The sequence below is a fragment of the Vanacampus margaritifer genome, chromosome 18 (assembly GCF_051991255.1).
Source record: "Vanacampus margaritifer isolate UIUO_Vmar chromosome 18, RoL_Vmar_1.0, whole genome shotgun sequence".
Classification (NCBI taxonomy): Eukaryota; Metazoa; Chordata; class Actinopteri; order Syngnathiformes; family Syngnathidae; genus Vanacampus; species Vanacampus margaritifer.
In genome coordinates this window covers 11,885,007-11,911,904 of record NC_135449.1, presented here as the reverse complement: position 1 = coordinate 11,911,904, position 26,898 = coordinate 11,885,007, and the positions used below count along the sequence as shown (strand labels likewise).

The window sequence follows — 26,898 nt, the reverse complement described above, 5'->3', positions numbered from 1 at the left end:
TTTGGCTAAACAATACCTGCTTTCATTCCCTTTCCAAGGTTCCCCCTCCACTAAACTAAAGAGCATTTTAGCTGTCACTCTGAAAGCATATGTGATGTCACTTCAAATCTATTCTAAATAGACACAACTGCTGTTTTTTTCACCATCCAAGAAAAAGCTTTAGCCCCTTTTAGACTGTCTGGCTCGATAATTATAATTACGGCGTATTTTGCACAGCTATGATTTCTGAGTGCTAGAGACACAAGCTCTTACCTGACATGTATTTAGATTATTTTATAAAGCTAACTGTTGTTTAGCATGCGCATTCTATGCTGTCTTTTGACAAATCTAAAATATAATGTGCTAGATTTTTTCTTTTTTTTGCACTGAATGTTTTTTTAGTCATTTTAGTAAGCTGCTTTTAATTTATATTTTTTCAATAGCTATTTCTTTTCAATGATGTACTTTTAATCATGTGAAGCACATTGAGTTACTTATGTATGAAATACGCTATACAAAATAAAGCTGCCTTGCCTTTCCTTGCCTTAATAACAGGCATCATAATAATGTGACATTTTATGTGGATGTTGAAAGCCAGAACCCATAACTGACGACTACAATGTTAGGACACCAACTCAGTCTCAGGATAGGATCTCAGAGATCACAAAGATCAGAAAAGTTAGGATATTAAAAGGAAAGAAGCCATCAGAGAAGACTGTGACAAATGTGTTAACAGCATCAGATGCTTATTCAATGATGATGATGATGCTCTTTTTAGGGGGTGGGTATATGAAGGGTGGCTTGCCTGTAAGAAGTCCAGCTCTACCTAACTTGATGGCTTGAGATTCAGAAAATGGATGAAACTGCTCGTCCTCTTTCCCTTTGACTATCTTGGATTCCGACGCAAGGGCCAAGGCAATGTTGGGGTCAGCTGATACACCCTGCGGACAAACGGAAAAATGTACATACAGGTATAAGATGAACATGAATTATAAAACTGCATGTTAATGCCATCATAACTACATATTTGATCATTTTCCAAGAAGAATCAACCAGCAAAAAGATCTTTTGAAGATGTTTTTTCACTTATCAAAAGGATGATGGAAGAAATAATACTAACATACCAATGATGTTGAAATATGTCATTCCTAGTTGCATTTGTGGCTCTCTGATTATTGTGTGGGCAAGTAGCAATGAAGCATAAGAGAAGGCTGAAGTTATGAATGTGACACAAAAGAAGAAAAACAGGAGATGGCATGAAGTAATGAGTGTGCAGGGAATTGCATGTGTGCTTTCAGCCGTGCGACATTCATTCCAACGTTGTGTCCTTAAAACTGTTTGGGTTATTTGAAATATCTTAAAACATACAGGATGACCTGTTAAACGAATTAAAAATATTCAGAATGAGTTTAACCATTTTTTTCCCCAAACATGGCAATTTTGCCGACACGGGCCCCCATTTTGTCATAACCCGGCTAAATAACAATCACAAATGGGAGGAATCCACTTTACAAAATAACTAGTGCTGTCGAAGCGTTAATTGATTAATTAATCAAAGAAAATGATCGCATTAATCAAGAATTAACGCAGATTAGTCGCACTATTAATTTTGGCAGGAATTTTTTTTTGATAAAAAAGCCTTTTATATTAGGCGATTAATTGTGATTAATCAGAATTCTAAGATGATTAAAATCTGATTAAAAAATGTAATCGTTTGACAGCTCTTAAAAATAACCCAAGTCATTTATTATAACTGAAAAATACAAAAACAGAGAATGGCGTGTGTCTTGTCTACAATATCAGTAGTGTGCACGGTGTGATGTTATGTGTTGATAAGTGTACTAACAAAGACAATTAAATAAGTGGTGCATGTTGGTCTGGCGTTGGTAACAAGCAATAGAGAGCAGGTTATTGGAAGCCAGCATATATAGCTGAGTTGGAGCAGTGAGCCCAGTTGCTCCACATCTCAAGCACTACACTTTCACTTGAAGCTCAAAAACCTCTTCTAGTTCAAAATAATAAAAACTAAATGGGTAAGAATACCTGAAACTGCAATTCTATCATTTGATAGTACTTTGAAAACGTCATCTTTAACTCGGCACCCTTAACCAAAAACATGTAAATACGTGTTTTAATACTTTGTCCTTCACTCCCAAAAACATATTTATACGTTTTTATGTGTTTTTTATGCAAGAGCAAACAGAAGGCTTTGTTGCAGCTTCTGACATGAAGAGGTGGCTTAAAGCAATGGTAGTTATTACAAAAAAACACCAGCAGGTGGCAGCAGAGTATAAGAGGTCAGCCAGCGCCATATTGCAAAAAAAGCTCCTTTCTCCAGTGTTTTAAACAGATTTGTGAATAATGATGAAACTTAGCTATTGATATATATATATGATATATATTGATATAAACAGATACAAATATACATTTTTTCCTGATGAAAGAAGAGACTCTAATCTTGTTTTTGGTAGGTTCAATGCTTTTATAGCAATAGAACACAATAATCTCTGGGCCTTGCAAAATCAGTCAAAATCCAGTAAAGCAGCCGGGAGCAAACGGGGTTGCTTCAGTGAAAATGACTGGGAGTGAATGAGTTAATATTATTTTTGACTGAACCAACAACATTATGGAGCCAGACATCCTTCCTACATCGGCCTTAATAGAGAGGGAGAGCTCACAATTATCATTATAGTTATTAGAGAAACCTTTGACACTGTGATCAGCAGCATAGTGGAAATGCATCCAATGCACTGGATAGAAATATTTGCATCAAACAAAAAAAAAAGGCCAATTACTAAGCAGTCCATTTATTCGCTGGTAAAGAATGCAGCCATTAAAAAGGCCTGCATGTTAAAAAATTATTATATGACACAATTGAGCAATTATTATTATTATGGATCTTAATTGCATCTACTGTTTGTATATTTGAGGTGTTTGTTTGATTATTTCATACCTGTATTGTCCAACGAGTCACGACACAAAAAGCAACACACATCCCCACTCACTAAATTGTAATAACAAAGACTTCAAGTAGCTAAAACTAATTACAAATGAAACATTTAAAATCATCATACATCAGTTCTTGTTCTGTACTTTATTCCTATCATTGACTGAGAGCCACACACAGACGCACTAAACCACATTTAAAAGTCAATGTGTCATTTTGTAGCAATCATTTAAGATGGACTCATCATTGATGACAGTGTGTGTGTGTGTGTGTGTGTGTGTGTGCGTGTGTGTGTGTGTGTGTGTGTGTGTGTGTGTGTGTGTGTGTGTGTGTGTGTGTGTGTGGGCAAGGCAAAAGGTAATGCAAATGATACCCTGCCAGGTATTAAAAGATGCTTAATTAATGAGCTTTTAGACCGGCAAAGATCAAAGTACAATTTTGAATGCACTGACATTTAGAACACACACACAGATATGTGTAATAGGGTGGAAATCCTCTTGACATCAACATGGGGATCGTGATAATTATGATGATGTTCAAGCAGGATCATAAATAGTGACTGATAATAAGATATGACACATTTCAGACGAATACATGAAAAAGCAATAAAGTTGTAGAAAGTCAAGAAAAATAGCACACACAGAAGTAACGGTTATATTTCCACATGCATTTAAACTGAGATTCCAAACCACTATACCGCGGCATGAGAGAAAAACTGGAGAAAAGAGAAAAATAAAATTATATATTATAAAAAAGCATTTATAGTATGTTAATTATAATTGTATTTATTTATATCTCCGTTTGTAGTAGTACTCTGGAGTGGTTTAGATTCTATTTGGCTGACAGAACTTTTTTGTTAACCGTGGTCTTCCCCTCTGTCATTTGGTCTTCAACAGGGCTCGATTTTGAGCCCCCTGCTCTTTTCATTGTACTGTTTTCGCTACCACTGGGTTCCATCTTAAGAAAACATGGTATTTCCTATCACTGCTATGCGTATGATAGTCAGATCTCTGTCCCGCTGAGCAAAACGGACACTTTTCCATTAAAGCCACTTTTTGTTCTGTTTGGAGGAAATCAAGGCCTGGATTACACTTGTGTTAAATGTTGGCCAAGCTCTCTTTCTACCCACTTTTAAAACACCTCTTTATTTTATGGCGTTTGACAGTTTGATAGTTGTTTTCAAGTGCTTTATAAATACAGTTGAGCTGAGAGTCGGATCTCTTCTGTCTTTATTGCATAACTGATTTGTATTCCATGTACAGCAGTTTTGTATGCAGCGATGGTTGTTTTAAAGTGCTTTGTAAATAAAGTTGAGTTGAGAGCTAGGATCTCTTCAATTAAGAAAGTGAACGATTAATTCCCGTTTGAAGTTACAAACAGGCTCCTGGAACAAATCCATTAGTCCTTGAAACTGTTATTCAAACTAGTACCAAAGCTGTCTAATAACAGATATTGTGTAAAAAATACATGACAAAAAAAATACAAAGCAGCACTGACAAATTGAAAACAAAAAAATATTCCGTATGAGAACAATTACAAAACGAGTATGATTTGAAGGAAAAGTTGAAGACACCACGGTATGAAATACAAGTAGTCTGAAGAACAAATTAATTGAGCCAAACACAGGCCAGGAAATTAATTAGTGGGATACGGGCAGGAATGAATGATTTACTATAAAGGTTGTGCGCTTGGATGCAGCAACAAATATTAAAATATTTGATTATAGAAAATACAGGACTACGCGTTCATTTTAAAATCTAATGTGAATTCACCTACCATCTTTTTGGATGATAGGTACAATATCTCATTGGAGCATACATTTTCTCTTAATAAAAGGTCTATGACAAATTATCTGTCAAAATACAAAAAAAGAAAGAAAGACTTTGCTTGCCAAACATACGTGAACCCTTGTTCAAAGAATGAGGTTATTTTTTCTCCAGATCGTGCCCCAGTATTGTTTGAAACATGTGGAGTAACTAACTCTAACTCTAACCCTAAGTAACTAGCATATTGTCGCTGTCCTGTGAAAAACACCTATGTCCTTTCACATTTTTGGAATGTTTGCATTTAGTTTCATCCAATAAACCTAAAAATGTTTAAAAAAAATAATTTAAAAAAATAGACAAAAATGGACGTAAGTGTTTTTCAGAACAGTGATGATAAAATTATGTGTATGATAAAAAATGTAATTATTTTTTTAGCATAATTAATCGCATGACTTCAATAGTTAACTCACGATTAATTGCAAATTTTATATCTGTTCTAAATATAAATAAAATATATTTTTTTCTGAAGTTTTCATACACTTGTTAACATAAAACATATTTTAGTCATTGATACAGTAATTTCATAATAATTCATAAAATTGAGTAAAAATCAAAGAGATGTACTGTACTGTAAAAAATTAGTTTGATATTGATTTGTGTTGGTCATTTTTCCACCACTAGATGGCATAATTGCATTTTTCTTTCCATATTAAGCGCTACCTAATCTTTAACATCAAGTAACGTGAAATTTTGCACGTTTTAAAAATTGTAAAATACAACTTAACCCCACAGTCTCCACAAATATATGCATTATTATTAAATTTAATACTGCAAACTTTTGACATGGACGTGTCTGCTGTGTTTCGACTGCAAGCAAGGGGCGGTCAATAACCGCGTGTTGACCAAAAAATTGTGTCATTAAAGGAACTTTAAATTAACTCAAAATGAACGCACTAATTTTAACACTCCTAATAAAAATATACAATGCTGCCAACTCTCCGCTGTATCTGAGATAGGCTTGTTTTGACATTAGAAACAGCAAGAGTTAACGGAAATTGTTCCATTTTGCAAATGCAATTAGCCGTCCCTGTTGATTAAAATGTGGAAAGCTCTTTTTTGATCACAGAATAACTGTCTATTTATTCTGTTGCGTTATTGTGCTGTTATGAGACAAGCCCCACAAAAAGTCAAATGATGTTTATATTGCCAGGGGAAGACATGACGCATGTTGACACTGACAGATGCCCCCCTGCCTCTCCGCCAAGATGGATCCCATTTTGTCAAAGCACTCACTTCATTTCCTCCACTCCCTTTGTCGACATGCCCGATTTCAGCCCAAAAAATAAAACGAAAACGAACGAAAATGATCAACCAACATTACCTAAGGGAGAAGTCAACCCAAAAATGTTCTTTACAATAATATATTCGATGCTGCACCACTTTTCTGATTATTATTATTATTATCATTATTATTATTCATTTGGGGTGGCCATTTTGCAATCCATTGGCAACTGACAATGACATCACAGTTTTCGTTTTGTATGTAATGCTGTGTGATAATAAAAAAAAAGGAGTTTTTTTTTTCTTTATGGAGAGCGCAGTATTGTTCATTCGATTTGACATGTCATCATTGCTCTCCTTTTTTATTATTATTATTTTATATATATATATTTTTTTTTTGGTTTGTTTTGTATGTGGGTGAGTATGTGTATGTGTATGTGCGTGTGTGTGTGCGTGCGTGTGTGTATTCATCAGTTCACCTAAAGTCTATTAAAAAAAATCCCATACTAATAATATAATATAATAATAAATTGCCAAATGCTGAAACATCAACGTTATCACGATGTAGTGGCTCTCGCTAACAGGCAGAATTAAGTAACCAGAATTAGGTTAAAAAAATTCTATATACGTAGACCATGTTTCTATAAATTTTGATATTTGGTTTTTATTTGAGGCAGATATTTTTTCCATTAAAATGTGATTTATGAGGAGGTTAGACCATTGGTCGATATTCAGAGTTTGTTTATTTTTCCAGTTAACAAGAATTGTTTTTTTAGCGATAGTAAGGGCTACAAGTGTAGATTGAAATTGTTTATGTGGTAAGTCAGCTGTTGTTAGGTCACCTAGCAAACACAAGTTTGGAGATAAAGGTATCTATCCTACAGTCCAAAATAGCGGAAAGTTTTTCTAAGACTTTAGTCCAGAAATACATAACCGGAGTACATAACCATAAAGCATGAACATAAGTGTCTGTAGTGTTTTGTAAACATTGGAGACAAATGTCGGAGTCTGAGAGTCCCATTTTCTTCATCATATATTGAGTAATGTATGTTCTATGAATAATTGTATATTGGATAAGTTGTAAATTTGTGTGTTTTGTCATTTTAAATGCGTTTTCACAAACTTGAATCCATAAGTCAGATTCCGGTGCTATAGACAAGTCTGTCTCCCATTTCGAGATGGGTAAAGACATTTTATCAGTATATGAAAGTAACTTATATATTTTTGAAAGTTTTTTTGTTGTTGTCGGAGAAAGCTTGTTAATATCTTTAGCTAAAACAGGCGGTTGGAGCGTACCCCGAAGTGTTGGAATTTTTTTCTTTATCATATTTTTAACTTGTAGATAATGTAAAAAATTTCCGTTTTTTATTTTGTATTTTTGGAGCAAGGATGTATATGATATAAACATATTATCTGAGAAGAGATGGTGGAGATGTGTAATTCCTTTCTGCTCCCACACACCTAAATAAAACGGTTGGTTGTTAAAAAAGGAGTTTTATTAATGTAATTGCAATATTAGATACAGTTTCCCACCGTTTCATCTCTAAATAATAAAAGCAGTCATACATGTGTATTGGGCCCCAACAGTTGTCATATCATTTTCATGCACCAGTGGCTTCTCAAAACAGCCATGTAAAAGGCAAGGCAATGATAGAGGCAAAGGCGAAATATTCCCTGAGTGAAAAACAGCCGTGAGGACAACTTTGATCTTGATATCGAGCCATCAAAGCAGTTTTGAGGGCTTCAACTCAACAAAGCTGTGCATGTGGCTGCGGCTGTATGCGCGCAAGTGGAAAAAAAAAAACGGTGCCCATAGGAATTGTCTTGCACTGTGTGGATTAGTGTCACACCAACACGGCCAACTGCTTTATTAAATATTTTTTAAACAAAAAATACGCACATGGCTTTGAAACTTCCATCCTTGAGTGGTGACATTTAGCTGCTCGCCAAGGGGCATGGAAAACAATTCTGTTGAGATGTGACAGCGGCGCCTCAATATCCTCAGCTTGTCTTACAACTAAACTGTCAAGGCACCTCAAAACTAATGAAGCCATGAATTGTTATGTGTAAACCTGAGGCAAGGGAGTCGTGTAATGTTTGACTTCCTGGACCACATGAATGATCTCATACAGGAGTCGATAGCAAACTCCGTTTAAATATAGTTCTCATGAAAGGAGACAAAGAAGACATACTATGTTTTCGTTTTTTTTCTAGTTTCCTGGTGTCTTATAAACATGCCTCTGCTTTTGTGAACTTGTTTTTTGAACAGGAGTGTTTGATGTTTAATGTTCTGCTACTGGTCTATAAATCATGAATGGTTTATGAATGAATGTTTATGAATTAATACATTAAAAAAATGCTAATGGAATGCAAACCCAGTGGTTCTTTGCGGGTCAATTAGTGAAGCCCAGAGTTCAAAGCAAACATGGTGAAGCAACATTTAGCTGTTATGCTGTAGGCTAATTGAATCATAATTGAATAATCCAGTTTAAAAACTACAGCTGGGTATTTTTTTTTTAAAGTGCCAGATTGTGCCAGTAAGTCAGATCTTTTATAAATATAAGAAAACTTAAAAAAAATAAAATAAAATTAATTCATGTAAACAAATTAAAAAATAAAATAAAAACAATCCAAGATACCCCCAAAAGTTGGCCTTTAAAATTAAATTTTCTTATGGATAAAAAGAAGAAGAAGAGATATTAAAATAATTGATTAATGGTTTTATGAATCGATATCAGGCTCAAAATGGAAAATAATGATTTGATATTGATTATTTGTTTGTTTTTTAAACCCCGCCCTATTAAAAACTATGCCTTTTTCATACCCGTCCGAGACTGAAGAAAATGTATTTTCCAAAATCTTTTTCTTGCTGCTTTCCCTCTCTTCACATGCCCCAAATACTGCTGGGCCAACGACTACCAGAGGGCTGAATCTTACCACACTTTGGCCTGCTGCTTAAAAAAATTGAAAAAGAAGCGAGCGAGCGCAGCGCCCTAAAAAAAAATAAATAAATAAAATGGATGCAGTTGATAAACTACACTGTGTTGTAGTTTGCTTGAAACGCAGTGTGTCATGGGATTTTGGCCATTTTTATCATTCGTAATTCCGTATGCAATATGAAAATGTTTTTCTTAAGTAAACATTTTTCACCTACGTGTGCCCTCACTTTGGTTTCTACCTGTATGTTGCGTTATTTTGCTCTTTAACTGTTATACAAGTTGTACATAGACTACTTTTGCAGTGCAGAAACGTGTCTTTTCTTCAATGTTGTCCCATTGTTTACATAAACCTACCCAATAATACGGCATCCAGCAGAGTTAACCAATTAAAAAGTAAATTGTCTATGCCAATTCTCTGATGTTCCCATGGTTACTGTGGTTAACTTTTTCCTTTAAATGTGTCTGATGAAAACAATATTGACATTGCTGCAATCATCTTTTTCATTTTCACATTTTTAACCACTCTTTACAGGTATAGGTCTTTATTAAACGCCCTTGTACACAGAAAATATGTTTCTCGAAACGCACAGTACAAACAGTATGTACACCATCTAATGATATTGAAAGAATCCAACCTGATGGATATCAAGTTTAACAAAATAGAAACAAAATATGCTTGTATGACGAGATAAATTTTCCAGGAAATGTTGAATTCCGAAATGTACAACTTCAGGGGCATTAGACGACATCTAAATGGTCTTATCAGACAGGAAATGTGAATGTGTTATCTATGCGCGTACACCGAGATAGCGAATCCCTGCAGAATTTCCGTTGTGTGTCTGAGGGGCCACTGAGTTTGCACGGTGACATTTCAGACAACAATGATTATTCAAGAAAAAAAACGACGACAGCCAGCGCGGTCGGAAAAACACAGACCGTGCGCACGCTGCCTTTTGTAAAGTGATATTCAGTATGGAGCATGAGCTCTGTGTCCAGGTTGTGAATAAATGAGGTGGAGAGACACTGCGGGCTGCATGAATCATAGGGTTATGCAGGAACTCCGCCACCTGCAAACCCGGGTGGCCTCCAGGGCTACATTCACACGCAGTCAGCCGCCATCAGGCATTACTCCCATTAACAATTAACATTTCTAATTGATGTGTCTCAACAGTTCATCTACATGTAGCATGTATGCTACGCGCAAACCAATCAGATATTAGACTTAACTTGCTGTTCCTAGGAGGACCAGAATAACAGGTGATCGGAAATTGAGCAAGTCATATAATAAATGCATTTTTTTTTTTGTATGTGCGTGTGTGCGTGTTTTCATTAGTTCACCTAAAACCTATTAAAAAAAATCCCATACCGTTCACCTAAACCGAACACTTGACCAGAGTCAAGAGGCCGTCAGGAGACCCAAGGAAGGACCAAAGAAATGAAAGGAAAGTGAAAACCAGCACCGACCAGACACCACCCACCAGGCCACCAACCAGAGTACTTCACCAACCCCAGAGACATCTAAATTCCAACAAATTCTGTAAAACATCACAGGACAAATTTTTTTTAAAAGTTGCCACGTTGTTGTGCTGCTTCTCAGCTAGGAATCAGGAACACAGCTTCAACCAAAAGTGGCACAGTTCTCATGCTACTGTTGCACACAATTACATAACCATGATGTTTTGATGTGTGTCATACCCTGCAGGTGTATATTGCCCTTCGTGCGGCCCAACTGTTTGTTGCAGCTTATTTTACATATCAGTGCACTCAAAAAAACGCTTTACTGCTTAAGGATTTCCACCAAAGCGTGCTTTGTTCCTACTCAAACCGGCAGCCTTTATGAGTAATAACATTCTTGTGAAAATGTGTAAATGAGATAAATGTCACATAAAAAAAAATAACAAAGAAAATAATCTCTCAACATGTCCACTCAATTACAGAAAACAGATTTATTTTTATTATTATTATTACTGTCAATTTCCCAAACAGCTCAAGGCAATACATCCGAGTTTATATTTAAAGGTATTTTATGCCCTTCCACAGTTAACTACAGGCATACAATGGCGATGTAATTTTTTTATATTGGGTATTTTGCTGGCTATTTTTCTAACACGGAAGTAAAACCCCGCCTCTCCCCGTGTGGTTGCCGCGCCCCTCTCTTCCTGCAGTGCAACTGCGTCTTCTTTAAATGTGGAAATTGGATGGTTATTCAATTCTTCAATAAACATTTGAAACAAAACGGCTCCTTGCCGGAAGAAATCGTAGTGGAGGTGAGAAGGGAAAAAATATATAAATGAATTATAAATTCACCACTAGACGGCACTAGGGATCACTGACTGTCCCTTTAAAGAACAGAGGTGGGCATTTTGTACCTTGGATAATTCACACGTTTCCGTGGACGTAAACCTGATAGCTGATCAAGCAAAGGATAATGATAGATGATAGTAGTGGTGGTAGCAGCAAAAAAGAGCAAGGCAAGCGATGGTAGTGGTCGTGGCAAGAAACGCCAGGCAATCTCCATGGAAACGAAGGTGGCCACTATGAAAAAGAAAATGGCTAATAATGCACATTATAATGTGGCAGTCTCACTTTTCCACTCAATAACTCCTCCATCCACCACTTCTTCCTCCTCCACCATATATGTAAGTGTATTTTTTTTCTTTTTATTATTGTATACATGTTAGGGGTGTTAGAAAAAAATCGATTCGGCAATATATCGCGATATTACAGCGCGCAATTCTCAAATCGATTCGATATGCGGCCGAATCAATTTTTTATGGGAATATTCAACAAAAAAACGTCTGTCTTACTTAGGGTTAGGATTCACACATTAAGCATGGAAGAATGTTATATTAATGGAATATTAAGCCTTAATATTTTATTTCAGTGCTGTTCAAGCATGAAACAGACTGCAAACTGTTTGCTAAATGCAGTGGCTCACTTATAAGCCTGAATTTTCAGATAAATAATTTTTTTATACAAATCTTACAGTGTACATGTACAAGATAACTGATTAGTATTTTCTAAATTTGAGTAAAAAAATAAAATAATCGCAATAATCAATTTATAGATTAGTATCGGGATTAATCGGTATCGAATCAAATCGTGACCTCTGAATCGTGATACAAATCGAATTTGCCAGGTACTAGGCAATTCACACCCCTACTTAACTGTACTGTATAGAAAAATTCATTGGAAATTATTTTTTTTAAATCTAATTTATGCATAAAAAGCATATTGTATGTCTGTTCAGTAAATACTGTACAGTATATGATTAAATTGATTTAATTTATTTAATATTTTATAATTGTTTTAAATTTCATAAAATTTGATTAGAAAACCAAATTTAATTTCAAAACAAAATGTAATGAGTCCCGACTTATGAACAATTCGATTTAAAAACAGCCTCTCGGAACCCATTGTGTTTGTAAGTTGAGGACTACCTGTACTGATGAACCTATCAATCCGTCACTGACTGTCACTTTTTTTTTTTTTTTTTTTTACTTTAGGCTATCTGGCATTTACAGTTTGGTTCGGATTTGTATATAAATACTGAAAGAAAAATTGACTACAGCAGTAACTGAGCATGCCTGCCAGTAAAGATGGTGTTGTCCTGTTCTACATCTCATCAAGACAATTTACAAATTACAATTAAAGTGGAAGTCAACCTTAAACATTTCTTGACAATAATATGTTATATGTGACCTCACTAGTCTAAACGTGACATTCTCAATTATATTAAATTTGCTGAATATGAGTTATGAAGCAAAATCCAGACGTTTTTATCCATCTTAGGGGGCGGCCATTTTGCCACTTGCTGTCGACTGATGATGACATCACAGTTGCTCAGGGCTCAGGAAACGACTAATCATAGCTCACCTGTTTTCTGAGGCTGCCCTGTGGTTGGTTGTTACCTGAGCAACTGTGATGTCATTTTCAGCAAGTGGCATAATGGCCGCCCCCTGAGATGGATTAAAAACCGGATTTTGCTGCTTAACTCATATTTCACTAAACCCAATATTAATCAGAATGCCATATTTAGACTACTGGGGCGGTATAGAACATAGTCTTGTCGGGAAAAAATGGGTTGACTTCCCCTTTAAGAATGGCAAAAGAGTCAACAAAAGACAGTTGAAAGCGACCTCTCTTTAGCACTAAATCACCAAAAAGCTTGTTCATTTACAGTTGGAACGCTTTCCGAGGGGAAGAACTGATTGGAGATTAGATTTTTAAAGTGCATGCAAATCAAGCTGAGCATGATTACATATCCTGTCTGCTGTGCACCCACACCACCACACACGACCGTACTTTAGTCCAAGACATCAACACGAGAATCAATTTAAATAATGACACAAACCAGTGGCGTTAATTATGTGCAAAAGTTTCCAAAGTGGCTTTTTTCACCTAGTTTCATTTCACCTCTTTAGCAGATAGAGTTGTGAAGAAACCATTACGGCATGTCAAGATGTTAATGCACGTTGTGTCTTCACAACAGCTCCCAGCGTTGTAGTTGAAAATGTAATTCGTTCCGCTCACACTGTTTAAGCGAAACGAGCCATCTGGCTTGTCAGGTTAGCCCTGACTGATGGATGGACTATTTCAATTCATTATGCAACCCGCTAATGCAATGTATTATTTTATTAAGAGCTTTTACAACTGAAGACAAAACAAGAGTTTATATCAAGGACAATAATAAAAATGAAGTATGTCAAGGAAACAGTAAACCCACTGAGAATTAGTCAGGTGAGAGAAAAAGCCTTGACTTGCATGTACTCGCGTCATCCTCAAACGATGCGCCCTCCCGACCTCAAATTTTCATGACATTGACTCGGCCTCATTTCAAAGGCCTTCTGTTCCTGGACTAATTTCTTTTATTTATCGAAACAGGACCACACATCTGGCCGGGCAATTTACCAGTTCGCCCATCATTATGTTATTTTGTATTCAACAGAGAACACAACACACAAAATGGAAAGGGAAAAAAAATGACAACATTGTACACAAGTGCTGCACTTAGTAGTGATGCACTACCCATCCATTCATTTTCTGAACTGCTTCTCCTCACTAGGGTAAAAAGTCATAATTATTCTCTTAGTTGTTTGAATAATAATGGGAGCCTGCTTTATTTAGCACCTTTTAGAAATGGCATCACTTTTATCAGCAAAAACGACAGAAAATAATAGAAATTATTACCGGGGATGACAGGTCTGACCAGAGGCCATTCAAAAGTGTTTTTTCGTACACACAAAAAACACAGATCTGGTGTGACACATCTCGACAAAGAGACTGTTATCAGGGATGGCGGCTGCCACACTGAATGTTCAGTGAGCAGTCACAAAAGAAATTGTTATTATTACATATTGTATTAGCAAAAATTATTAAGGGAAATTATTTGAAATTAGTTTACTATCATTTTTATTTCAATAATATTACTAATCATTTTTACTAGGGGTATCAAAATGACTGTGTTAATTTTGAGTTAATTTAAAGTTCCTTTTTAATGCCATTAGGTTTTTTTAACGCGATTAATTACTTGGAAAGCCTGTACACTCTAAAAACAGTTGGGTCAAAAGTGACCCAATTATGGATCAAAAATGGACTGATCTACTTCATGGCTTAATTTGACCCAACTTTCTGAGTTGTTTTATACAAAATGACCAAATTTTTGGACCCAAGGAAAGCATCCGACCAATATTTATGAGTTGTTTTACACTAAAAGACACATTTATTGACTCAAAGTTGGGTCAAATTGACCCAAGTAGAGAATCGGTCAATTTTTGACCCATAGTTGGGTTATTTTTTACCCAGTGTACTGGGAGAATTCCAATCGGAACGCAGCAGACACATCCAGGTCAAAATTTAGTAGTGCAAATATTAGTGGAGAACTGGAGACTGTGGTCAAGTTGTGTTTTACAGTTTTAAAAATCATTTCACAAGTTACTCCATGTTAAAGATTAGATAGTTCTTGATATGAAAAGAAAAATGCACTGAGCTGTCACCAATGTCTTACAAATGCACTTATGCCATCTAGTGGCAGAAAAATGACCTCAACACAAATCAATATCACCCAATTTTTTTTACAGAACAGTACATCTTTCTAATTTTAACTCAATTTGATGAATTATTATGAAATTATGCAGCCATATTTCACTTAGTTTATTTTTTTAACACTTTTATGTTAACAACAGTATGAAAACTTATGAAAAAATATTTTATTGTACATTTAGAACAAAAATTTTAGATTAATTGTGAGTTAACTATTGAAGTCATGCAATAATTACGATAAAAATTGTAATCACCTGACACCTCTAATTTTTACAATTGTGAACTAAAATGTTCAACTGAAATTGTAATCTAAAATGTATAAAATGCCTCCCTAATATCGAGAAATTACAACTAGGCAAAGTCAGTTTTGCACAGTGAGCCATAAATGGGAATTTTGGCAGCCGAAATTATGTTGGAAAAGTGAAGCTCTGCTCTGCTGGTTAAGCACTGTGACTAACCTGCGTCTTTAAATCGAAGCAATCATGCCGCGGTACAGGAAGTCCCAACCACTGATTGTATTAATTTGGTGCTCCAGCTGTTAATGCCACTAAGTGTGACACCAATAATGTGCAAACAGAAAGGATTTTCCTAGCACTGAAATACAACACCACACATAACATAGGATTATTATTATTATTAACTAGGGATGTTTGATACCACTTTTTTTCAAACTAATACTAGTACCCTAAATGTTTGAGTAGTCAATGATAACGATACAAAATACTGATACCACTACTACTTTCCCCGCCCAAAAAAAAAAAAAAAATCATAGATAATTTAAAAGAAAGACCTACGTAACCCAACATAGCAGTTCTTTCAAATTGCATGAAATTCATGGCAAATATCCTTGTAATTTTTCATTTCTAGTTCCTGAATGTGAAACAAAAAGGTCACGTGTGCCGATACCCTGAAATAAGGCTTGATGTCAGCCCAATACCGATACCTGATATCAATACTTAGCCATCCTTATTAAAAATCAAATATTCTGAATAGTGAATATTGAATACTTATTTACCGATGGGACTTCAGTGTAAACGGACCGATCAGATCTGTCCTATCAATGCAAGCCTGATGTCAGTGATTGTGACTACTGCAAAAACATAGACATACAGTAGACCATGAAATATGGTACATTGGATGTATAGCGATCATTAAATAATGTAAATAATAGCAGAAGGTGGCCAGTGGAGTCATTCTGAGGTCACCCTAATTTAAAATCAATGAGGGGGGACGTGGCAGTCCTGGCCAACTAATCAGTAGGCTATTGAATGTTTAATACTTTTTTTACTTCCGTGATGCCGCTCCCCAGTTATCAACAATTTGGCTGAATCCTTTAGCGTGATGTCTGTAAATCACCCCACATGCAGTTAATGTAAGTTGTGTTATGGGTTTTTGTGTTCAATGTTATTTTTCTACTGGCTCACACTACATACACACAACATACTGTATTGCAAACCACGTACTGGGAACTTCTGATCTTTGATATTTGATTGCGGGGTGGAGAGCACAAGGAAATACAAGGATCAAATAAGCTGGCAAATGTATTGTTAAGAACAAGAAAGGAAACAGAACCCTAGTAGATTGATAGCAGTTGTGGGAGCGGAGCGAAGGAAAGCAAATCAATTCTGGGGGAATGCTCGACACTGCTAACATGGCACATTTATGGGCATAAGCTACAAGCTGTGCTTGCTAGCCAGCGCGGCTAAACATGATCCTCCTGCATGGCATTTGTAACTAATCCTCGTCTATGTGTTGGCAAATGAGCAATACTTCTAATCGCGTTGTTATCACCAAAGGCAGACGAAGAGTAAAGCTAAGCATGCAAGACAGAGCAAGAGAGAACAGAAGAAGCCAAATGCTAATCGCTAAACTAATGTTGTGTTACCAAACACTAGAAAAAGTGCTTTGGTGTACGATACACTTTTCACACAAGTCTGGCTGGAACCATGTTGAAGTGGAAAATAACCAGCTATGAAGAGACAATTAGAATACAAATTAACTCTTTGACTGCCAAAAACGTTAAATGACGTTTAGTAAAAACCTACGGAGGCCCGCCAAGGACGTTAAAAGACGTTCTCCAATTATTTTATTTTTTTTTTGGGAAACGGGTGGAGGAAAGCCTTGTCCAGCTGTGGTGAAAGTTTCAAGTAGATCTAGTTAGCCTAATGACTATTTTTGGCCCCTAGATGGCAGCAATGACTCTCTTTTGACAAGATTGGGTAGCCGTCAGTAGAAGACGTGAGGCGGAGCTAGAGGGGACAATGGCTGGGGAAGGGAAGAGAACATGGCGACCGGTTGCAAGCAGCTCACGCTCGAGCATTTTTTTTCAAAGACGAAAAAGCATCGACCAACGCTAAAAAGCACATTGATGACGACGATGATCATCATCCATGATGATGATGGTGACTCCGAGGTTGACGCCGAAGTTGGAAGCGCTGCCGCGGCGGCTAAGACAACGTCATAAAGGTTCACGGGCTAGCGATGCTAACACCGGAAAACGCGGAGCACAAACCGAGCACGCTCAGGCGGACGTTCAATCGGACGACGAAGAGTGCCCCGAGTCCAATGCCTATTCATCGGAGGAGTGGGTACAGTCTGCTACTTGCTATTCCCCGGAAAAAAAGGCCGTCAAGAAAGTGTAACATCTGCACGCGAAACGGACAATCGAAGTGAAACGTATCTGTTGTGCAAATCCTGCTCCCTCTCCTTGCACGCAGGGCAGTGTTACAAAAAACTGTATTTGAAACATCCACATAATTGTAAATAGTACCACAGTTGCACACATTTGTAAATAGTTTGCGAAATTGTTTTGTCAAATTGTTACACTGTTGAATGGAAATAAACGTATTTTGCAATCCAAAAACGCTTTTTCATTGTTGGTGGTGGTGTATTACAGAAGTAAAGCACGATTTAGGTGTTTGTGGCATCATTCATGGACAAAAAGAAGTGTAGAATTCACTAGAGTGCATGAAATAACATCGTTTCACAAAAAGCTCTTTTTCTCCGCTTTTTGTTTCAAAACAGAGCATTTCGGTGAAACTAACCATTTTCTATTGTTGATTACTGAAGAACGGAATAAGGTAGAAACAAACTTTTTTTGCTGATGAAAGATGAGAGTTCAATCTTTCATTTGGTAGTATGTGTGTTTCCATAGTCCAAACACAACATTTTCTGTGGACCTTGAAATATCAGTCAAAATGCTTAAATCGGCTGGCACTGGCGACATCCCGTTTCTGAAAACGTCTGGCAGTCAAAGAGTTAATAAGCGTCTACAGAGAAAATAATAGTATGCTATGACAGCTACACGGTAACACAGTGACGAACCAATTGGTTATAAAGATAGTATATGCTATTTTAAAAGAAGAAAGGGGATACAATGACAGATTCCCATGTGCTAAATCTAAAAGAACTAAACTCAGAAGTCTTGCTCTCGTCTTCTGTTGAAGCGAGTGATGCGGCTCAGAAATTTTGCGGCAAAATCTAGACAGCTAGTCTGCAAACATGAGATCATCTTCAGAGCTGCATGGCAGCATGAAATGTACTGTTTGATGATTTTTGCATCAACTGAGTACAAAATTCAAAATAGTTCACATTTGTGTGATGTGACAGCAACCAATCACGCAGAACAATCATCAATTTTTTAGACTCATAAAAACATATTCGAGTCACATTTATTTGCAGTGCAAGCATTATAGTGTATTTATAATGAGATCGATTGGATATATTAAACAAAATATTTTCTCATCTTCTGACAAGTTCAGTAATTGTTGTTCTAAAAATCTGGTTAGGGGTACAGTTGAACTTCACTGTATCATACCCACCTAGTGTGGTGCAAAGTATGTGCCCCACTGGTACCAAGTGCCTGTTGCATAATGTTGGATTCAGACAATCCTTACTCGGTTGGTCCAAGAAGCTTGACAGAAGAGGTGGACAACATAAGATGTTCAGAATAAACTTCATGCTATCTTATAGGAAAGTGTTCTTTAGTTACAGAGCCTCAACTTTCACCCTGAGTAACCATGACAAAATATTCAATTTGCTCACTCCAGTATAAGAGAACGCCAGACACAGCAAACACTGAAGATGCCATGTGTTTGCTGTGCTCTGCTCATTGGTCATTCTGTCCAGTTGGCCAAACGGCTCTTGTATGCTCCAGGACAGGAACCCCGGACCTGTTGATATATTGTGTACCGTGACATCAGCCTCCATTTGTTGGTGGAACTTCTTGTAAGGGGAAATTTTAAAAAAAAACTGTGGTCCAAGAAAATTACGCTGGGTTGATTTAATTTGAATGACAGCAAATACATTACAGTACACTAAATAAAATATATTCCTAGAGTATATTTCACACAGAAGTACATATGGGCAATCATCATCAACCAATCAATCCATCATGTGCTCTGTCCTTTTCACCCCGACTTGTTAACTACTAAACCTCTTTTTGTAACCTTATCGACAATCTTTCTCACAATCTATCTTTTTCTCCTACCGGGGTTCTTTTCATTGGGCTTTGGTGTTTGTTGAGGAACCAGTAAAAGTGGCCACCAGCAGCTGTCCAAACACCGATGGCACCATTTGCGTTTGTATTCAAGATGTTCCAATGTTCCGAGTTGATTTCATGCTTGCTATTATCGCGGCTCAACATTTCCCTTACAGTCACCATGGAACCAGGTTAAGAAAAGCAGATGTAAGAGAACAATGAGAAAAGAATATGAAGAACAATGACAAGAGAATATGATGTAACAAGGGGGAAATCAGTGAATAGGAGTCCCAGAGAGTCTATCGCCAAAAGCAAAAATTCAAAAATGCTTTACTGCTGAGACTGAATACCTCAACTATGGTTACAGTACAACCTCAAGTCAACCACATTATGTTTGAATTGCATAATAGTTTTATTCTATGACATTCATCCAGATGATTGCTTAGGGATTGAACAGTTCTTGGTAAAAGCATGTACCATTCAATACAATCTGCAAGGGACAAAGTGCTCTTATGGTTTTTCAGTTATGTAGATGAAAAATCGGCCCCCCTCGGAGGTAGTATCCAATTTATGCATGTGCTACAACAGAGCTGGCGTGGCTTCGTTGAGTACTACACAGGCCTGCCAGCAGTCCAGACCGGTCTCCCGTTGAAAATGTGGAGGGGGGGCTGTAGAGCATCTGAAGTAAGTTGTTCATCAAGTAAGAATGAAAGAATTCCAGAGACAAAGCTACAAAATATTTTTGTACTTTGAATAAGTTATATCATTGACTTCCACCCCCCAACAGTGTCTTTTCGTAAAACTGTTCAAGTGTGCTCCGTGTATGAGTGTGTGCAACTGTGCGTCATATTTTATAAGACTGCATGACAGGGATGTGTCAGACACTCCTTCATATGCAATTTGTGTCATTGCTTCTGTCCTAACGTGACCACAGAAGCTCAAGGTAACAGCTGTTCTCTGCTACTTCGACCAGTTCACATTTCACAGCTACTTTTTGGTAAAGCCTGATCTAACCCTTGTGCCCCCCTTAACAATATTTCACTTTTTTTGATAATAATTTTGGCCATGGCATGAAATGTTCTTTTCAGCTACTCTCTTGCCATATCGTGGTGGAGCGGTTTGTGTATACCAATGATCCTAGGAACTAAGTTGTCTGAGGCTTTATGCCTCCTGGCAGGGTCATCCATAGCAATAAAAAGAGGACACCTTATGGTGAAAGGAAATTTTGGACTATGTTTTTCCTCACCCACAAGGCGCTTCACAAGGGACCCCTCTGTAGTCAGGTCTGGAGGTGAGGCTCAATGGCAAGTGCCTGGTGGCCAAGCCCCACAGCCCTAAAAGGCAACATGGGCCCCACTTTCTATAGTATCACCACCTGTGGGAGAGGCCAAAGGGGTCAGGTGCGGCCGAAGGCAGGGACCTTGACGGTCTGATCCCTGGCTCTAGGGATGTGGAACGTCACCTGAAGGGAGAATAACCATGGTTTGATATGTCCTCATGTAACCTCTTATATAAGGATATGTTGTTGTCCTGAACTGTTGTACGAATCCAGGTGCCCAACAATTTGTAAATAAAGGGCAGAATCAGCCTGGGAGTGAATGCCTTGTTTATACTACAGTTTTCCCTGCTTTGCAAAACATGTTTTCGAAAGTGTCTGAGAAAGGGCTTGGCTAGCCCGGTTTCCCACGCTAACGAATAAAAGACGGAGCGGCACGCGGTCCGGACAGAGTCAGCTGTGGCACACGTACGATTGCCCAGCCGTTTTACAGCTCGTTCTACCCGGACCGTGGGCTCTCCGGTCTAGTGTCAAGGTAAACGCTGATGATGATCATATTATGCTGCTTAACGTTGTAGTGTATTGATTGCTGTTTACGGGGAATAAAATACACCATTATTCTAGCCAAGTGAGTTGTGATTATTGCTGTTTGCGGGGAATAAAAGGTACAATTATTCTAGCACAGTATAAGTGTTGATTGCTGTTTGCGGGGAATAAAAGGCACAGTTATTCTAGCAAACCATATCAGTCTCTGTGTATTCATTGTTGCCGCCGACCACTCACGATCCTGCATAAAAATATAAAAGTGAAGTAGCGTTTTCCACAAAACATCACCAAATGAGATTTAACTTGTTTAGCGGTTTCTACCTACAGGGGATTCAAAGCCCTTTAACACAGTCTCGTCATTCAACTACTGATGACAACTGGGGATTCAGTATCTTACTCAAGGACATGATCACAAGGGCTGAGGATGAAACCCACAACATTCAGGTTGGGAGACGACCACGCTACCATTTAAACCATGCCGCCACCTCCCTGGCAGGGAAAGAGCAGAGCTGGTGTGCGAGGTCGAGAAGCTCCGACACAGCTTGAGCTCTGGTAACGGTCTTCTCAAGAGGCGACACGACTAGATGACCACAGCAACTGGTGTACATGCTGTTCTTTCTCTGATCTCCCGGGGAGACCATGGATTTCCCAAGCTCCTGTAAGAACAACCTGTCTGAATGTTCTTCGCTGGCTCCACAGCGGCGAATGAGTGCACAAAACCACCGGACACATCGATAACATTGTCCTAGTGAATGAGTGCACAAAAACACCGGAGGTGGAGAAATCGATGAAGTTGAAGAATAACACAAGCCAATGGGTCCACAAAACAACCTCTTGTCCTCCATATTCCGGAAAGCATGAAATTTGTCTTCTTTGTGTTGAGAAGGCTAAGTGAGACAGTCATCCAATCAGAGGCTTACAGTGACACATGACAGCCCTGGACACTGGTTTCAGCCCTGGACACTGGTCTCCAACTCTCGTCATCTCAAGGCTGCAGGTAGATTCTCCTTGGTTCCCCATTAGTGTGTTCTCTTTCGTACCGAAATGCATTTTCATTTGTATTCCTTTGCTTGTTCTCCTTCTCTGCTAACTAACGAAATAACATCTCAGCCAAACTGCTTGTTTATCTTTAGCTGTAAAAGCAGCCAGGTGCATAAACACACTAACTGATCATTTTATTTTAGAGTATGGCAAAGGCAGGAGGCCATATTTTTACTGAATCACCTTGACAAAGACACAGGCAAACAACCAAAATGATCAGTGCGTCCTTCCAGAAACACACACGCACAAAACAACCACATGCACATAAACACAGAATACAAAGGGCAAAAATACAAGAATGAAAAGTTGTCAACTTGGCACACAAGAGGAAAAGGTTGACGACTGTTCTTGTAAATTGAATGCTGACATTACAGAATGGCTGGTCTTATACTGTAAAGATAGAGAGTTTAAAAATTGTGCTTTTAAAGGCAGTCAGTGAGGCCTTTTTGGTCACAGAAGTGTCCAGAGGGAGGAGTACTAGTACTAGTAGTAGTGCTAGTAGTAGTAGTAGTAGTAGTAACTTGCCGTCTGGAAGTGTTTTTCAAACAAATATTTACTGAAGTTATTGCTTTTCTACTACGTTAGGCTGAAGAGGGCATTAGTAGAAATGTTGATTTTGTTGACCACTGGCATGCAGTTTTCAGACATTAAGTGAAATTAAGCTCTTTTTTTTTTACACCACATCCAGTGGTGACGGGCCTTTGTGGGAGCCGCGTTGTCCGCAGCAGGACAGGGGTAAAACTATAGCCCTCGTACTGAGATGATGATCTCTGTGGAAGGAGGCACCAATGAGTCACACGGATGAGAAAGGCAGAACCTCAACCAAAGCCGTAAAGAAGCCATTGCGAAAGTATACCATTTCATTCCGACCTAAACACTTTATCTTCAAAGTCATAACCATTGATTGCTGGAAATCCCACTTCTCTCACTTTGTCCATCCCATTTTTGTTTTGTTTGGCTTAATTTTTCACCTTTCAAAAGAACATCACACAACAGCATCCAAAGAAACAATAGCAAACGTTTCGGGCAGTTTTGACCTAAAAGTGTGAGTTACAAAAGCTGCTAAAAACCACCAGAAAAGAAGCCTAAAATCACTACCTTCCCAAAAAGAGAGGATTTTTTTTACTGCAGACATAATTTTCAGTGCAGAGCTATAAAACACAGCCTCTAGTATACCCTAAAAATAATTAATAGATAGAATGATAATGTTAATTTTCCCCATGGTCATAAGTTGGTCTAAATTGCCTCTTTTGCATTCTCTGCAGTGGATGGAGATACTTGAATACTGAACTTTTTTTTTTTTTCCAGATGAGCTTGATGAAACCAAAACAGATATTGAGCGAGGATGCTTGTATACAACACGGGGCACGTTTTATCTATCGATAATGGGAAGCTCAGCGGGCATTTTTCCATGTGCGCGGCTGGATATCATGCCTGCCGTGACAACATCTGCTAAAAGAGCAACTCACAGGCCCGAAATTCAGAAAACAATCCCGCGGTGTACCGTCAATAAGTTAACAACTGTGACAGTAGACAAGTCAAAAGCATGATTAAAAAAATGCTTATCATTTGCACTGACAAGGTGTTTTTCGTTGACTTTTGCGTAAACTGCAAATACGAATGCACATTATCATTCAAGTTGTTGTTTTATTCTGTCCTAGACAGAATACATGTCTCAGTTATGAGATGAGATTCTTACCAAGAAGGGCAAGGCCACGTCAGCGTAGTAAACAAAAGCAGCCCCGAGTGTGAAGCCGATGGCCACAGGCAGAAAAGCAAATGAGCCGTACTTCCCAGAATCCTCAGCCATGTCGATCGCTGGCGCCAGCAATGACCAATAGGAAGCAGCCAACATCACCTAAGTGAGGACAAAAAGGCAAAGTAAAAGAGAAAGAGAATAAATTACACAACTAGTCTTTACAATGTATTGATTGATACTCAAAGAAGGAATAAAAAGGTTGTTGATGCTTCGGAAGATCAGGTCATTGCATGCGCTGTTGTTAGACTTATTTTAATTTTGTACTATTAATGTCAATGAGGGTTTTGTATCTCTCACTCATTTGGTGTAATTGGCATTTTTTTTGAATGGCAAAGATAAGGAAGCTTTAATTATTTGCTTATTTCGTTATTCACTGTATGGCTTTGTCCCTATCCCCGCGTATAGCGGGGAGCTGGGGTGTTAACTATAAACAGATAGACGCTAGCCTTCCACACTCCATATCTCATCTGTATTGCTCTCTATTTCCTGCAAGCGTACGGATAAGGACCAAGCACAGCAGTTGGGAGTCTGTTGGAATGTGATGTGAATAATTTTCCACAACAGTGGATACAAAAAAATATTGAAAAACAACATGAACACCTATTGCCTCAAAGACCACCGCTGCCTGCTATGCTGCCTCCAATATTAATTCATCCGCAGTTGCCATGTTTGTTGACAAAAACATTTATCTTTTTTGTATTTTGGTAATTTTTTTTATTCAAAGTCAGTATGGGTTACTAGGGTTTCTGCAGGGGCTATTTGGGACTCGTTTGTGATTAACTCATTTGCCCCCAAAAACGTATCAATAAGTTATAATTTAAATCTAGACTTACCATGGTCCCAAAAACGTATTAATACGTTTGTTTTTGTTTTCATGCTAAAGCATACAGAGGCTTTGATGCAGCCTCTGAACTGAAGAGAAAGCTTAAAGCAATGGTAGTTACCACAAAAACAGCCAGCAGGTGGCAGCAGAGTATAAGAGATCAACCAGGGCCATGCTAATTGCTGCAAAAGGAAACATATAGAAACAGACTTTTTTTCTGATGAAAAAAGAGACTCTAATCTTTCTTTGGGTAGGTTCCATGTTTTTATAGCAATATAACACAATATTCTGTGGGCCTTGAAAAATCAGTCAAAATCCATTAAACAAGCCGGGAGCGAAGGGGGTTGCTTCAGTAAAAATGGCTGGGAGTGAATGAGTTAAGGGCTATATTAATAAACTTGACTAGTAGGGGTGTGAATTGCCTAGTACCTGTCGATTCAATCCGTATCACGATTCATAGGTCACAATTCGATTCAATATCGATTAATCCTGATCCGAATCTATAAATAGATTATTGCGATTTCTTTAAACTCAAATTTAGAAAATACTAATCAGTAAACTTGTACATGCCCACTGTAAGATTTGTATAAAAATGTATTTATTTATCTGAAACTTCAGGCTAATAACTGTGATCCACTGTATTTAACAAACAATCTGTTGTAATCAGTTTCATGTTTGAACAGCATTGAAATAAAATATGAAGGCTTAATGTTCCATTTATATAACATTCTTCCATGCTTAATGGGTGAACCCTAAGTAAGACGTTTTGTTGAATATTTCCATTTAAAAAAAAAAAATGTTTTAACATCAATTCTGCCGCATATCGAATCGATTTGAGACTTGCGCGAGGTAATGTCGCGATATATTGCTAAATTGATTTTTTTTAACACCCCTATTGACTAGTATCAAATAGTCTAATTGAATGCTGCTTAAAGCTGTGTTTAAGCAACTTAAAACAAATTTAATGCCCACATTGTACTGTATATACACACATGAGCACGCACGCAGTTATGTACTTAAAAAAAAAAAAAAGGTGAAGTAATTGAAAACATGTTTTATATTCTAGTTTCTTCATTGCTCTGATGATTTATTTATTTTTTTGCACACTCTTGGCATTCCATCAATGAGCTTCAAGAGTAGTCATCTGAAATGGTTTTCCAACAGGATTGAAGGAGTTCCCAGAGGTGAGAATGCCAAGTGTGTGCAAAGCAGTAAATGGAGCAAAAGGTGGCTATTTCCAAGAAACTGAAATTTAAAACATGTTCTCAGTTATTTCACCTTTTTTTAAGTACATAACTCCACATGTTCATTCTTAGTTTTGATGCCTTCAGTGATACTCTACAATGTAAATAGTAATGAGAATAAAGCAAACACATTGAATGAGATGTGTGTGTGTAAAACTTACAATATTTTTTTTTTATCATATTCAATTGAATGATTTCCATAGTTTAATATGATTAATCGGACGTTATATCTGTTCCAAATGTACAATAAAATATATTTTTTTAGTTTTCATACTCTTGTTAATGGACATAAAAGTGGACAAATATGGTTACCAAATACAAGTGTGCTTGTATCTTTCCAACCATTAATACAGTAATTTTATATTAGTTCTAAAAGTAATTTGAAGTTAAAAAGATATACTAAACAGTTAAAAGGAGTGTAAAACATTGTGTCATACATTTGTGTTCAAGAAATTTTCTGCCACTATGTGGCATTTGTGTTTCATGTTGGACGATGGAGACAGGAACAGTATATTTTATCTTTTCAAATTCAGAGCAATTGTTATTACTAATATGAAGCATTTTGTTCATTGTAAATTATAACAAGTCACCGGTCCCCACAAATAAATATATTTTATCATATTTTTTTTATAATTATAACTATATACTATATTTATATAACTATATAATTATTAACTCCTTTGCACAACGTTGTATGTAAAATAAAGCAAAACAACAATGTGTTTACATCAATTGTATTTCAATTTTGAATGCCTCTGGACATCGTCCTTAATGT

General features: G+C 37.3%; 1 protein-coding gene across 2 annotated transcripts in view; it reads right to left on the bottom strand.

The window, feature by feature from the left end:
- The window catches only part of slc39a11 (solute carrier family 39, member 11), a 66,819-nt gene that overhangs the window by 26,436 nt on the left and 13,485 nt on the right, over positions 1-26,898 (bottom strand). The window contains exons 4-5 of one of the 2 annotated variants that reach the window (XM_077551348.1): positions 23,997-24,155; positions 785-920 (exon numbers count right to left, since the gene is read on the bottom strand). In XM_077551348.1, the coding sequence (XP_077407474.1) occupies positions 785-920; positions 23,997-24,155 (295 nt within the window). The remainder of the gene's footprint in view (positions 1-784; positions 921-23,996; positions 24,156-26,898) is intronic. The other variant, XM_077551349.1, reaches the window with a different exon arrangement.